Source organism: Notolepis coatsorum, assembly GCF_963971535.1.
Source record: "Notolepis coatsorum genome assembly, chromosome: 3".
In the NCBI taxonomy this organism is placed as follows: Eukaryota; Metazoa; Chordata; class Actinopteri; order Aulopiformes; family Paralepididae; genus Notolepis; species Notolepis coatsorum.
Window position 1 is genome coordinate 167703122 of NC_140167.1, and position 16047 is coordinate 167719168.

The 16047-nt window shown below is 43.5% G+C and overlaps 1 protein-coding gene across 1 annotated transcript in view; it reads right to left on the reverse strand.

Moving 5' to 3' along the window:
* The window catches only part of grb14 (growth factor receptor-bound protein 14), a gene marked incomplete at its 5' end in the record, with an annotated part of 125654 nt that extends 120644 nt beyond the window's left edge, over window positions 1-5010 (reverse strand). The window contains one exon of the mRNA XM_084311636.1: window positions 4948-5010. Coding sequence (XP_084167762.1) covers window positions 4948-5010 — 63 coding nt within the window. The remainder of the gene's footprint in view (window positions 1-4947) is intronic.
* Window positions 5011-16047: the final 11037 nt, after the last annotated feature.

Consider the following 16047-nt stretch of genomic DNA (forward strand, 5'->3'; position numbering starts at 1 on the left):
TGTAACTGGCTTTAACCCTTTCACTGCGACAATACACAGAAGGTTAACCCTTTCACTGCGACAATACACAGAAGGTTAACCCTTGCACTGCCACACGACGTCGGTTGTGTGATAGTAAAGGGTTAACCTTCTGTCGTGTGGCAGTAAAAGGGTTAAACACCTCTGTGGTCACTAGACGCCACACAGGAAGCATGGTGATAACCAAGTCCTGTGAGGAGCAGGGAAACATGTCTGTTTCGGAGAAACCTAAAACAGCGGCCATATTGTTGTGTCACAAATTGATATCGATGATATAAATAGCTCCTTTTATCAACTAGAGAATGAAAACACGTCTCGATTCCTATTTTTCAGGCCTACCCATTTGCTTATATTTGGATCACAGATTGGGCCTTTAAGGATGAACTCCTTATCTCAAGGGCAGCATTGCGTCGGTCGTTTTGACAGTTAAGAGTGTTCTGCCTTTACCTTGAACCGTGACTCCCACAGATGGAAGACTATCAAGCGAAGGGGTGGAGATGCGGCCTCAGGCCTCCCCCGTCTGAAAAACAAACCAAACCTCCTCCACGGCCTTCAGTGAAACAGCTCTGGGTGACATTTATGGCTCTAGACTTTATGGCTTTAGATTTAGATGCAATAAAACCATTAATCTAACTATAAAAGAAGGAATCTCAGTCCGTCTGTGTCTGTCTGCGTGTCTGTCTCTGTCTGTCTGTCTGTCTGCGTGTCTGTGTGTCTCGCATGTGTCGAGAAGCATTCATTCAACCGACTTCACACTTGGCGGGTGTATCGCTGAGGACCCAAGGGAGTGCAGTGTCGAATGTGGTGCCATTTGGCCAAATGGTGGCGCTATAGCAATGAACTATGTTTTGGCTTCGGTCTAGGGGGGGATGGGAACAGGGAGAGCTGTGTGGCTGCAAGCAGCACTTCTGAGGGCCAAGCGATCGGCCAGTTCTGAACAGACACGCATTACAAAATGGCTACGTCTTGAATGGACACTAGTAGTTTAAATAACATCCTGCCCCGAAAATAATATGACCCTTATTATAAGATGCCTTTTGCTTGTTTTTAGTTTTTAAATTGTAGTATTTCTAACATAATTTAAAGGAACACGCCAAGAAGATATATACCAGTTTCCTCTATGTGCGTTCAGTAGAAAGCTATCTGGCTGACGATAAGCTAATTTCCCAAAATGTTGGCGTGTTCCTTTAACCATCTCAAAGCGAAAAGATAAAACCATAGGTTATATTTCAGTCAGGCTCTGCTCCATTGGTCATGGTGATGATCTTAAAACTCTTGTCCTGGGTTAACTTGGCCCACTTTACACCCTCTAAGACCTGATGATGATCACCACCCTGTATATTTTATATCATCATCATCATCATTTATTTATTCGTACATGGAATTGCCACAGTCCAACAGTACATATTCATATAATTCACCAAATCCCATGGCCGAAAGGAACAGGAAGAAGAAAGATTCTTATATATACATGCCCCGCCCCCTACACACACACAACACACCGATAGACTTATTGCGTAAAACCAAACAGAATATACCCATTTTTCAAAAATGGAAACATCAACACAACCAAATTAAATCAACATAAATAAACCCATTTTGTGTATCCATCAGTCAAACTACATATTTAGGTTCATTCATTTACACACACACACACACACACACACACACACACACACACACACACACACACACACACACACACACACACACACACACACACACACACACACACACACACACACACACACACACACACACACACACACACACACACACACACACACACACACACACACACACACACACACACACACACACACACACACACACACACACAGCTATACATTTATATAATGTATTGTTCTGTATTATACTATATACTATATAATTTCTATTTTATTATAATATAACTAAATCACACTATTTATACTACACCATATTGGTACAGTATTATACAATATTTTAATATATTATTATTCTATGTTATGCTGCAATATACTATATTACTCATACTGGCCTACACTGCAACTCTATGCTACGTCATCCTGACACGCTAAACTGCAATATTATACTAAACTGTGCTATACTGTCTATGTATCTTTTCTTTGCACAACCTTTTGAAGTGAAATATATTAGTAGAACTCTTTTCATCATTCTGCAAAGAGTTCCATAGTTTGATACCTACTGTATAACTGAGGTGCACCTTTGTTTTAAGGTTGTTCGGGCAAATTGGTATATGTATATCACTATTGCATTTTACTGTTACATTTGCACCCTGGTTGGATGCCAAACTTATTTTAGTTGTACTGTACTTGTGCTGTATGATGACAATACATTTTAATCTAATCTAATCTAATCTGTGTCCTTGTCTGACATTATTGTTTTGCAATAAAGTGTCATTGGGTGTGTTCATAAATTGCTACTCTGGCACCAAACTGGACCGTTCCTATATTATATATATTCATCACTCTGTCCGTTACAGAGCTAACCTCTTCATGGAGGGAGCGATGAGACAACGTTCTCTGGGTCATTCTCTGACTTGAGAGGAGATCCAGTAGGGTGTTGAATGTTTACAGCAGTTGTCAAATGGGATACAGCTAACTGGATACGGTTGCTATTGTAGCAGGGAAGCTGCCACTCCAGTCAGTAAGAATAACTCCTCCTCAGATCACAATTCAACACCTGATTTTGAATCCACCCACCAAGCTGCAAGGGTTATTATCTTCTTTTTCACATTCCCAACGCTATTCGTTTTATTTTATTTATATCCCTGTTAGCTTTTACATAGAACATTTACATTTAGCTGACGCTTTTATCCAAAGCGACTTACAAGTTCTGTATGACAAGTCAGCAGGAAGGGTACAACTCTTTCAGCTGAGTAATAAATGTTCATCAAACAGTGCTGAAACTTGCGTGCTGCAGTGTAGTAAAGACATATTAGTATAGTAGGTAGAGTGCATGATACAGTAGTCTAAGACAGTAAGAAGGTTAGTGTTTTAAAAAGAAATGTATACTGCATACTGTAGAAGAAGCTATTCTTCTTGGGGTCCAATGACTTACATGTTGACAGCACAAAAATATACACTCATCACAATAAATAACACACCTAAACAAACCAAACACACTGCAATTAGACAAAGAAAATAGACACTGTTATACTGTATGTGCGTCTAAACCCGTTTTATATCTTCCAGTGAAAACGGACGAATCAGATTGGATTTATGAACGCATGGTTAACATGGCGCATAAACTCTGTCTATTATTCAAATGATTAAAATAAATAAATAAATACAATAGCTTTTCTATTGTGGGCCCTTAGAGGTGTCAAGTTCCTCATAAATAACATATACATGGTTCACAAGCAGCTGTCATATTTGTCACTCAGGTTTACAGACCATTATAGACACATATCTCAACTTGTCAGATGGTTTGCATGCCAGGTAACTCAGTGACTTCATCGTGAGTGAACGGTCACTGCAAGTAGAACTTGTAGGGCAACACTGTTAAAAAAGTATTGCATTACAGTAATCGGCCATGTAATGTAATTGATTTATATCGTATTGCAAAGTGTACATATCAATACTACAACTCTGTACATATTGATAAGCACCATTACTCAGTACTAATTTATATATTGTATACCAAGTTTAATCACCTGTATATTGTATATTACTATTTCACTTTATTGTTACATTTGCACTCTGGTTGGATGGCAAACTTATTTTCATTGTACTGTACTTGTGCTGCATGATGACAATACATTTCAATCTAATTGGACTGAATCATAACAGAAGGTGTGACACTAAAACAAATGTTACATTCTCAAATGTTTTAGAAGTAATTTTGTAAGTAATAATTGCTTTTTAATGTTGATGTAGACAAAACTATTTTGTATCACAATTTAAGATATATAAAAAAAAAACATGACACAATAACACTGATAGGATGATTAACAATAAGTATTGATTATTGCTCAGCCCTGCCGGTAACCGTGTGTCACATGTAGAACAGTGGATGAGTGGAGAGGAAAGTGAGCTGTATAACTGCATCATAAAATGTGCTTCAGGAATCACTGAGCGTCTGAAAGAGGAAAACCATTCATTTCAATCATCCACACGTCTCCCAGGCCCAGGACGCCGCAATCAGTACTGTAAAAATAAACACCTCTCTGTCAAAGCTAGGAATAGACCAATAGTCTTATCTGTGGTGTGTTATACCGACGTGTTCTGCAGCGTGGAGATTTGAGAGGTGCTCGAAAACCAAATAACTACTCCCTTTGAAAACACTATGTTCCTAAGACTCATATTTCATCCATCATAATGGAAGCACTGAAACGGGTTAAAGTGCTTTCACACTACATTTCAAGTACATTTCAGCTACACACACACACACACACAATGAAAACGTACTATAGCAAATTCAGATGGAGCAATTTATGAATGTAACATTAGATATTAAACATTATAATATGGCTTCAGGAGACGTCATGCCATGCAGAGTTCATGCCAGCTACACAAACACAGAGCCCTTCAACAGTTGGCTCAGAAATCCAGCCAATTGTAGGCTACAGCAATTCTTAACTCTTCAAGGTGTTGGTTTTTGTGAGCCAACTTTTCTAAGTGTTAACCTCCAGAGTCTATCTCGTAATTCTATAACTCTCGAGGCTTCCAACGACCCACTAGTAGCCAGAGCCATTTATTCCCGCGAAGAGCTCTGCTAGTCGCCACGTCGTCGTTAGATCGTACGTTTAGATTCTTAAAAGTTCCAAATCGATGCTGGTTTCATTAAACGCCAAAAAGAAAAAGGGTTAATCGCCGAGTTCAAGACGACTTGCACTCAGAACTATATCACTGAAACAAAAAGAACAAAAAGACTTCGCCGAACACAAGGAAAACCCATCACGTGAAAGCAAAGAGCTTTTCCTACCCGATTCTGCAGACTGAGCGAAGTGATCGCAGGCAAGGTGGCTCTTCTCGCATGCAAATACATGCTTCTCCAACAAATAAAGATATATGTTGCTAACTGTAGAGACTGACTTGTCTAGGAATTAAGGCTTTGGTGGTGATAACTAAACACTACCATATGTCATGTAATTCACATGGCAGGCTTTGCAGCTGTAAGCCTCACCATACTACTGTACGTTACTCAGCAGTGAGACACAGTGAGAGAGGGAGAGCCAGACAAAGACATGTCAACGTCTTCAGCCCCGAGAACGCAAACTCCTCCTTCGTCCTTGAAAATGTAAGAGAAAAAAAAGATTTGATAAAAATAGTTCCCATGGGGGAAAAGACGTGTAACAGACGAGGTCAGAGGAAGTCAGAATGACTCGTTATCAAGGCTATACGTTCTGTACACAGCAGTGTGAAATGTAAAATAAATGGTAAATGAATTTTACCAGCTTTTGTCCAAAGCGCTTTACAATTGGTTCACTCACATTTTTAGGAGGAGCGGGATTCAAACCGGGAACCTCCGGATTACCAGACGACCGCTCTACCTCCCGAGCCACTGTCGCCCCCAATGTAGGGCAGAACATGAACTTGGAGAAAATGGCAATATTCCGATGGGGCAGCGCTCCGCTTGTGAAAAGAGCTGTGGTTATGATATTACCTACAAGCTGAACCCCCACAGAATTAACCATAAAAAAATCTAACCCTAACTAACCTTACTGTCATGCACTTAATAAACTAACCTACACTGTAGCACGCAACACTTTGATGAACATTGTTACTCAGCTGATAGTTGTACCCTTCCTGATGACTTGTCGGACAGAACTTTTAAGTCGCTTTGGATAAAAGCGTTAGCTAAATGACTAAATGTAAAATGTTTAATGTTAACCACATCATCAAAACCTCACACCCCTGTCCCACGACGCCGGCCGGTCCCATTCACACAGACACTGGGGGCCAAACCACCCTGGCTGTTTTTCACCAAACCTGAAGACGGCATAATGCCGCATAGACTTTCACCCTGTATGTTTTAAAAAGAAATGAAGAACAGCAATTATTCAGAAAGAAATCAGTTTGGACTATAGTTTGTGATGTTCTCTGAGGTGATGGCTGACTATAATTGTGGTGCTTAAGCATTAAATGTTATTCTGGTGAGAAAACGTCCTATATTATTTGTTTTATTATTATTATTATTATTAACTCTTTGACTGCCACCGACTTTCCCCATCTGTACTGGCTGGCGCCAGCGTTATTGACCATTTTAGCGATGTTTGCAGACCCATTGTGTGTTCTGTATTATGGCTATGGAGACAATAATATGGCTCATTTTACAGGCATTGTTCATAGTCAGTTCATTTCTACACACTGTAGTTTGTTACACGCTAAACATCGCCCCTTTCCAAAATAATCCAGTCTTTTTCCATAGATTGCGAGATATGACGCGTTATATGCAATAAGCCCAAATCGTTCTGGTTGATTCCCTGAAACCCCAAATACTCCCAAAGGGGGGGGGGGGGGGGGGGGGGTAGTCATACCCTGAAAATGCGATAGTTACAAAAAGCTTGGTTTAGGCCCGGTAAAATATGACACTGTGATCGTTACAGAAACATGTTTCAGGTTTGGTAAAATAGACATAGAATTGGCGGCCGGGTAGCGCAGCGGACTAAGTGTCTGTCTACCACCACAGAGACAGTGGGATCGAATCCAGCTGTGGTGCCTCCGGCTTGGCCGACCGTCCATACTAACACAATTGGCAGTGTTAGAGGGTGGGAAACCCGGCGAGGGTGGGTCCTGGTCGTTGTAAAAACAGCGACTCCTACAGATCGGTCGGGGTGCCTGCACAGCAAGGTCGGGTCCTGGGAGAGGTAGTGTGATCCTTCCACACGTTACACTCCCCCAGTGAGAGTCCGCGCTGCCAGGTGAAAAAAAGTGGGGATTGGCTACACATGTGTCGGAGGAAGCATGTGATAGTCTCCGCCCTCCCAGACCGACGGTAGGGGGAAGAGCACGCAACAACCAGGTAGGGGATTGGGAATTGGCATAACGACTAACATTGGGATGGGAGAAAGATGGAAAAAGAAAGGGGGGAAAAGAGAAAGTAAAAAAAATAAAAATAAAATAAAAATAGACATACAATATACCTTACCGTAGCCAGAAGGTACTCCAAAAAGAATAATTCCAATGATCCCATCAGCGATCACGATTACTCGTTTATATGTAATTACTTGTGTATACAGGAAACTATAGGTTTTGAGGCGAGAAGATCTCCTAGTGATTGCTCTGTAAGAGATCCTCCCCCTCAGAGCGAGTCAGGACAGAAAGGGATCAGGACAGACACTGTCTGAATCAGAGTTCAAAAGGTAGGCGATACTGCCACTTGGTGAGATTTGATCGTCATTGCAATTCCAACGTAGGCAGATGAATCAGGGACACCTAGAGGGCTCCGGCTGACCGTATAGAACGGGGATAAAAGGAAAAGATCAAAAGATCAAAACCGGAGTATACTTGGTTTTGGCGCTCAACGGTTGGCAAGATAACTCGACTATACTTGGGTATGGCGCTGAATGAGTTAATCATTTTTTATTTTTTTTATTGATAATTGTAACTGTGTGAATGTACATCATGTGTTTGTTATATAGTATTGTGTGGACCCCAGGAAGAACAGCTGTTTCTAAGGCAATGACTACTGAGGATCCTAAATAAACAGAAACCTAAACATGATGAGGTAAGATTCCCGGCTTGAATGGCCAGTGTGAACAGGACCAGAAACCAATGTTGTAGTACTCGAGTCCAGGACTGATTTGCAGGACTCGTGACTCGACTTGGACTTGAGCACTGATGACTCAGACTTGGACTTGAGCATTGACTGCATTCGGACTCGGAAGGTGCAGACAAGGACTCAGACTTGTTAATTGATAAATACAGTTATTTATTTTCTTTGTAATCATTTGGCATAAGATATTGATGGCTAGTGCATTTGTTTGGCTTACTTAGTAATTTACAGAGGGATCTTTCAAAAGGTATTTAAAGAATACTATGTACAGTACAGGGTGAAAATGTATTTTTTCACATAAAATACACCATAAAATGTATGTAAGTTAAGGTGAAGAAACGTGTTTTTAGTAAAGGAAACATGTCATTTTGAGAAAATTATCATTAAAATTGCTCTTACAAAAACGAAATATTTATAGTTGCTTTTGATAATTGTTTTAAATTATGAAACTACAGTAGTTGTAGTCATAATATTATATATAAAAAGTAATGTCCAATGCAGCCAAAAATCACCATTTCAGTGATAGTGCCTCGGCCTAATAAAGCTTTGTTGATAAATTCATCTTTAAACATATTCATAAGTTGCGGTTCCGAAGGTAGGTATTTTGTTAAGCTGGAAAAAAATTCCTACAGTAGAAAATGTTGCTGTCCCCTGTCCTAGGGGGGGGGTTTGTTCTTGTTGACCCAAGAACAGCAGCAGATCGTTAACCTCTTAAGCATCGGGTAAAAATAGGGCTTTTAATTAGCGATTTATTATACTTTATACTTATAGCACATGCATGGTCTCTTTTGAAAGGTAACATTCTGAAGTTATTTACACAATAAAGAAAAATCACTTTGAGTGCTAATGAAATAGAGTAACAGAGGTTTGAACACACTGAAACGTTTTGTGTGCTCACATTAATTTGTACTGGTTGCCAGAGGCCTGTTTTTAAGTTCCAGCTGAGAGGTAGGAGGTGGAAAACATAATGGTTCCATAGCCTGAAGTCCTATGTAGTAGAGGTCCAATGTTTATAAGAATCCCACGGAAAATGAACGTTTTACAAAGGTTTTTGTAATGTGTGTACCAGTAAAGGTTCAGCATGATTATCCAAATGGCCGTCCAATGCAATTCATTTTGAGGATCTCGTCAAAACAATGGACTTCTTCGTCTTCTTGTGTCACCTTCCCCCACTGTCAGCACCCGTCTGGGATCGCTTTCGGAGCAGACACTCCTTGGCTACAACGGTGGTCAATCATTTTCGCCATCAGTGGTGACTGGTCAGTTCAGTTACCGTTCAACACCAGACGTGGTCACTCGTCCGAACGGCTTGTCACATGACGCTCGCCGGATGTTTCATTTTGTAACTCGAGAATGGAATCACGCAATAGGTTGAGTGTGGTGATGATCGAAAGGCGGCAAATTCAACTTTCCAACAATGTATTGGTTGATAGGCAAAAACGCAGCCAGGAACCGACTGACGAGAGCAAAGTGCAGCGACGTGCGTGCGAGTGAGTGACGGCCCGACGGCCGACCGATGCTTGATTGATTGATTGGATTGATTGAAAACTTTATTAACAGATTGCAGAATGGGTACAATACAGTACAGCTCAATACACACAATTGTTAAGGGAATGCAGACCAGAGAAAGACTTTCGTCTTGTTTACATCAGGGTCCCCCATTTTCAATTCATCATAACATATATGACATACACGACATACAGATAGACAGTACTGCTACATCTATACATTTATGACATACCAGATTTACAAATACAGTACTGTTTGTGATACCAAAAGTGTAAAAAAAGAGAGTATATACATTTGACGTAGAAACTGTACATTAGAGGAGGTTGGGTAGGTGGGGTGGTGGGGGGACTGGTTAGGTGGGGTGGGGGAACTGTACATTGGAGGTGGTTGGGGGGGGGGGGGGGGGGGGTTGGGAGGGGGGGTGGAGCGGGGTGGGGTGGGTGGTGGTGGGGGAGGAAACTGTACAACTGTACAAGCAAAACTGTACATTGGGATATCGACAACCTTACTTTGTCCCAAGAAGAGGGTCTCGTGTATTATTGGGTTAGGACATTTACTGTACATTTACAGGGGCCAGTTTCGAATTGCAGTCTCCCGTAGGTGCTCTTTGAGAGTGGTTTTGAAAGTGGGTAGTGATTCACATTCCTTTACAGCTTTGGGTAGGGCGTTCCACATTGATGTGGCATAATTGCGAAATGTGTTTAGTCCCTTGTTTGAGCCGAATCTGGGTTTAACATGATTTGTTGAGCTCCCTCCCTTGTGGTGTTGTGGTCATGGTATTCACTGACCTTTGGGAAGTATTTTGACATGTACATGGGTACCTTATGTACATGGGTAGCTAGCTAACGCTTACAGCTCTGAAATGTATTCTACAAGTTGTCCCAGCTGATCAGTTATCTTCAGAGCATCTGCCGGTTTCAATAAGTTCAATTTACCTTTTTAAAACCACTTAGAGCTAAATGTAATACCAATTTCATGACCATACTGGCAAAAAAACCACATAGCGACACTGAACTGGCGACTGCACTTGTGCGCCAATTTAAATTCTCACGCGTTCCATACAAGCTCTCGCCAGACGCACCAAGCCCCGCAAAAAACAATGACAATACAAAAACATTTCATATAATTCATATTATTTAATCTCCCCCAACATTTCTTTTTACCTGTGCAAAGTAAATGTAAGACTTTTCAATACCGTTTAAGGCCTTAAATTGAGAATTATGAATGTAATACTTTTTAATACCCTTTAAGGCTTTAAAAAGTCTTAATTGATAATCCTCAATTTAAGACTTTTTTATACCCTGCAGATACCCTGTATCTTGCTTTGCCATCTCTCTGGCCCTCAGTGAGGAAGGGTCCCACTAGAGCAAACCACAACAATTATGGTATCGTTTTAACGTCTGCGTTATAGCAGTTCCTAAAGTCACCGTTTATTTCCAAAAGAGCAGAGTTGATTTATTTATTTTTATTTCCAAAATATTAAAGAGTAGCCTACTTGATAGAGACTAGAGAATCAGCTACTACATTACTGTACAGTATATGGAGATATCGGGGGAGGGGTGGCTGTGTGTGTGTTGAACAGAACACAGCCACATTATCCCCATGTGTTTCACAGTAAGGCCAGACAAAGAGGCCTTGTGACAGTGAGCGTCTTTACAGGAGATAGTCATGTTGTAGCTGCAGTCATCATCAGGCTGATAGCGTTAACTATAAGTAAAATATACACGTTGAGTAGAACTCCTTTAAAAAGGATCTGGTCTAAATATGAGGTTTAGTCTGTTTACTAATCAGCACATGTTTACTTTAGCCATAGCTTACTTTGTTTACATATAGCTTACTTTGCTTTGTTAAAAGGAGCTGTATGTGGTATTTTGTGTGTTGAGTAGCTCTACATTCTGACTGATAGTGTTGCCTAGTTTGACAGGAAGTTAGCCAAAATGCTGACTCACTTACAGCACCTTTAACTTTTTCTGTCCCCCATTCGAACGTTATCAAAAGGTTTCACAAATTGAAACTGAACCATAGAATTACATGGAAGAAACCTACCCAGAACATACCTGGTCAGAACCTACCCAAACCTGGCCAGAACCTAACCAAACCTACCCAGGAAGGTCTGAGGAAGCTTGTCGAGGAGATGTTACCAACAGTATTCACAAAGAACAATGTCAAACTGCACTCAGAGAAAGGTGTTTGCTGGCTGAGAGAGAGAAAGAGAGAGAGGGCGGGGGAGAGAGAGAGAGTTCACAAATGGAAACAGAGCTGTAAAACTTCATGAAACAGAGCTGTAAAACATCATGAAACGGCTGTACAACATCATGAAACAGCTGTACAACATCATGAAACAGTTGTACATCATGAAACAGCTGTACATCATGAAACAGTTGTACAACATCATACAGTTGTACAACATCATGAAACAGCTGTACAACATCATGAAACAGAGCTGTACAACATGGAAATCACACGTCCGATTACTACTTTCGGGTGGAATTTTCCTATTTAAGTTCAGTTGCGGGACAGCGAGCGGGGACAGCGAGGACACGTCCTTGCGCTCCAAAGACCAGAGGCGCTCTGTGTACATGATAGAAGTCCTTTCATAAAACCCACAAATGCATTTAGGAGCAGCGGACGGTCACAGTCCAGGAGGAGGCTGAAATGCTTTGTCTGACGCAGACCACACACGTCCTGCTGGGTCCTGCCAGGCGAGACATCCGCTTCTAGATACGATTCAAACCATGATTGATGTTGATTCCATGATGATTAATCATAGTGTCAATCTTATCCGCATGCAAAGGCTTAAAGGGATATTTCACTTTAGTTTCAGTAGTCTCACGTCAATCTTTAAGTGCATCTATATCGGGTCAAGTGTTTCTTTATTAATCCCCTTGGGGGAAATTCAAGTGGCATAGCCAGATTGGAGGGGGGGGGGGGGGTAGGTACATAGATAATAGAATAATAGAACATGGAACAAAGTGCAAGTAGTAATGATAATAGTGATAGTGATATTAGTAGTAGTAGTGAACAGTAGTGTCAGGATTCAATCAGACAGTAGTAATAGTGACGATGGTATACATGGTCCAAACCATAGTAAGACAGTAAACACACTGCACCAGAGTCCTAACAGTGTTTATTATTAAGAGTCAGATGGTCCCAACAGTGTTTATTATCAAGAGTCAGATAGTCCTAACAGTTCTCAAGTTCACCAGCCGTTAGCTCTCCAGCAATTGGCAGCAGTCCGAGCCCACGGTAGTGGAGCCTGACGGCTACTGGCACGAAGGCATCTATACAGTAAGTAAGCTAGCGACCACTGCTGTCCCTGTTGTCAACACCACCATTCCTCACAAGTGCCAGGCTCCTCATTCACTTCCATTAATTTTGGGGACCTAGTCTAAATAGTAGAAAGACATAACGATAGGTTATGAATATAACCGTAGTTCTATGAATACTAGTGACGCTCAGCGTCATCTGCACTAACCTTACTTTGTGCATATGCACTGAATAAAAACTCACAATGTACCTTTACATACCAACATTCGTCTGGCCACACCCCTATCCGCTACCTTCATAAGCAGGTGTGTGGCCCCACACTCTCCTCCTTCCCAATCTTTCACCACAAGGCAAGATCAAAGGCCGCAGTGGCGTCCAGATGCTGAGCGTCACTAGTATTCATAGAACTATGTTATATTCATAACCTATCGTTCTATATCATACTAGCTTCCGCTCAGCATCATCTGCACAACGGGAGCTGAGCGGGAGCTTGAAGCTCGACAAATGTACCCCACTGAGGCCCCCCACAACCATCAGAACCGGGGAGGACCGAGCCCCCCGACCCTCCCTAATGGAGGATAACCTCCCTATTGGAGGATGGGAGGGAGACGGATCCGACCGTGCGAAGAGGAACTCGAGCAACTCAATGCACAGGGTGAGCAGACCGTGGCTTGACCCCACGACTATGCACACGCACAACCCGCATGCCACCAGGGAACAAACGGAAGGAACAAACCTCGTTACCGCCCCCAAAATCACGGGGTCAAGAGCAAACTCAACCCTGTGGCAAGGCCGTAGCAGCGGAGCGCGAAGGAAGACCCAGACCCACTGAAGGGACTGGATCCCCCGGAAAAAGGGGGCCCGGAGAGGTCAACGACGCCACAGCATCAAGACCTCACCAGGCGGTCACTAGTGACACCGCCCCCCACATCGCCAGCGTATTCGGACAGGGCCCATCCAAGAGCGGGCCCTTCCCCCCACTAGCACGCCGCCTGGCACACTGACCCTGGCACACTCAGGCAGTCAGCATGGCTGTAACTCGAAGCACTCAAGAGGCTACACTACAGCGGGAGCAGGCAGCGCAGCGGGGAGACGACCTCCAGAAGGGGTCGAACCCTCAATCCAGGCAGCAGGCATTTGACCCGAGCCTGGAGCACTGCGGACGAGACAGGCGCCAAAGGGGTCAACTGAAAACAGCACCCCGGCGGAAGGGGTGTATGCTGGCATTGTTGCGCACCATGACAAAGCCTCCACCAAAAAATCCCGACCCAGAGGGGCTGAGGCAGAGAAGGCTGGAATCAACCACCCTCTTGGTACCACATGCGGTGGTTGTTCTTATAACCCCTCAAGAAAAAACTCCAAAACACACCTGCGGGTATACACTGGCTATACCGCAGTACAAGTGTTTCAGTTTTCAAAACGGGATTATCCCAGGCCTACGGGTCGACGAAACACAACTTCGGACCGGGCCCGGCAGACCGGGAAGCACACAGGGATGCCAGAGGAGGTCCATAAGACCACCCCAACAGCCCCCTCTTCGCCATGCGTAAGAGCGGGGCGAAAAGAATGGAGAACCAGCCCCTTCATGATAGCGCAGGGTACAACATGTACCCAACAAAGGGTCTCCATAACGCCCAACCCTGTGACACCCGGGCCGACCCGGCATTTTTCCCCCTGAAAAAAGCACAAGTCCCTCAGGGTACCAGAACAGCAGATCTGCGTCCCCGGCGGACAACGGGTTAACTGACCTGGACCAGCGTGACCAGAACCAGTCCCGTGCCCTAATCACGCCGACATCCCCACTCCAAGAGATGAAAACATGAAAAGAGGGCGCCACCCAGACGGTCCCATCCGTACCGCGCTCAGTGGCCCACCCCAAGGGTGTGAGACCCCTCTACCTATGTTTTGATCTATTCTGTTAACATCCCCCAGATATGAAGAAGAATTCGTCGAGACCTAGCAACAGGCGCTCGGAAGAGAAAACCTCCATCCCAGTTGCCCTATAAAAACACTGTTTTAATAACGAGCAACCAAGGCGTCGAGTACGCGTCGAGACCCAAACACATCAATGGATAGTCTAACAAGACACCAGACATTGTTCCTCCAAGTCGCCTGGGAGAACGACAAGGAGCCGTCGTGCTTCACGTTCTTTCCTCTTTTTATTAAAAAAGAAAGAAACACAGACTGACATGAATCCCACGTGACGCGGCTGAGGGTAATTTTTTTTTTCATTTTTACATCCCGCCACCCTCACCACAGGGAGGAGACGGGAATCCTCAGAGAGACTTCCCACGTGAGCCATGAATTGAAAAGTCACGGTAACATTGAGCCATGTGACCAACAGACTCAAGTTACACGTATATCGAGCGTAGCAGAACACCAAGTTCCTACGCTCTGCCCCGACAACTTGACAATGACAGAACCACACATGGGTCTGAAAAAACTCACGGAAGCCGTCGTCCAATAGAAACGTGCCCAGTGACGTATTCTATGACGGGGGGAAACCCATGACTCAACTGCCCGTGATAGATGCGGAGTCAGGGAAACCCCCCCCCCGTGCCAAGCTGCCTAACAGCTTGGCCGGACCGAATGAAAAAGAGGGTCAAAAAAAAAAGACCAATCAGAAGAGGGAAGGAGGGGTTTATCCGGTACCCCCTCGCAAGCCCAACAGGGTTTATAACAAGGCCAAAGTTATATATGTGTGAACCCGACACCCGTGTTTATGTTGCAAGACACAGAAGATTTGATAGAGAGAGAGAGAGAGCGGCCTGAAAAACCGCGGTACCTTTACACACACGAGCATTACTCAAGTTCAAGTTTCAAGTTTCTTTATTAGTTGACATGCAAAGATACAGAATACCTTCACATGGAATGCTTTTTTCTGTTATGCTCCTATGAGGATCATAGGACGCTTGGATCATACACATACAGCTCATTACAGTAATATTCCACAATTATTACATTTTAGATAGTAATAATGGTACAGAGCCTTGAGACAAACATATGCATATTCACCACCGCAAACAGACTGGCAGCCGTCATAGGCAGCGCCATTTACGGAAGGAGGGGGGAGTGGGTTGGGGTTGTTACAGGGCTGTAGGGGGGGGGGGGGGGAGTGGGAGGGGGCGGGAAGGTGGGGGGAGTGCACAAGCCAAGTCCTGGGTGGGGGAGGTCTCCCTCACATGAGGCAGCCGACAGTGCAGCGCCAATGCAGAGGAAGGGGGGGGGGGGTAGGACTAGGGATTGGGGGTGTGGGAAGCCGCTCGCCACTCTTATCTCCCAGAGGGCCTTCGACTCCAGAGCTCTCGGTTCGACCTTGGTCCAGGAATTTGTTTTGGCTGACTGACTGGCACAATTTATCCCAGCCACGTCCCTTTAAATTTGATTTGAATAGAGTGGAATATAACTCTATTGATTTGAGTGGAGTGAGTTTTAACAACTCCGTCCAAATGACTGAATGCATTATTAGTCCAAGTGTCCAAGTGTCTTATCAGTTCATTTTGGTAGATCCTGTGCGTGGTAAACAGATCC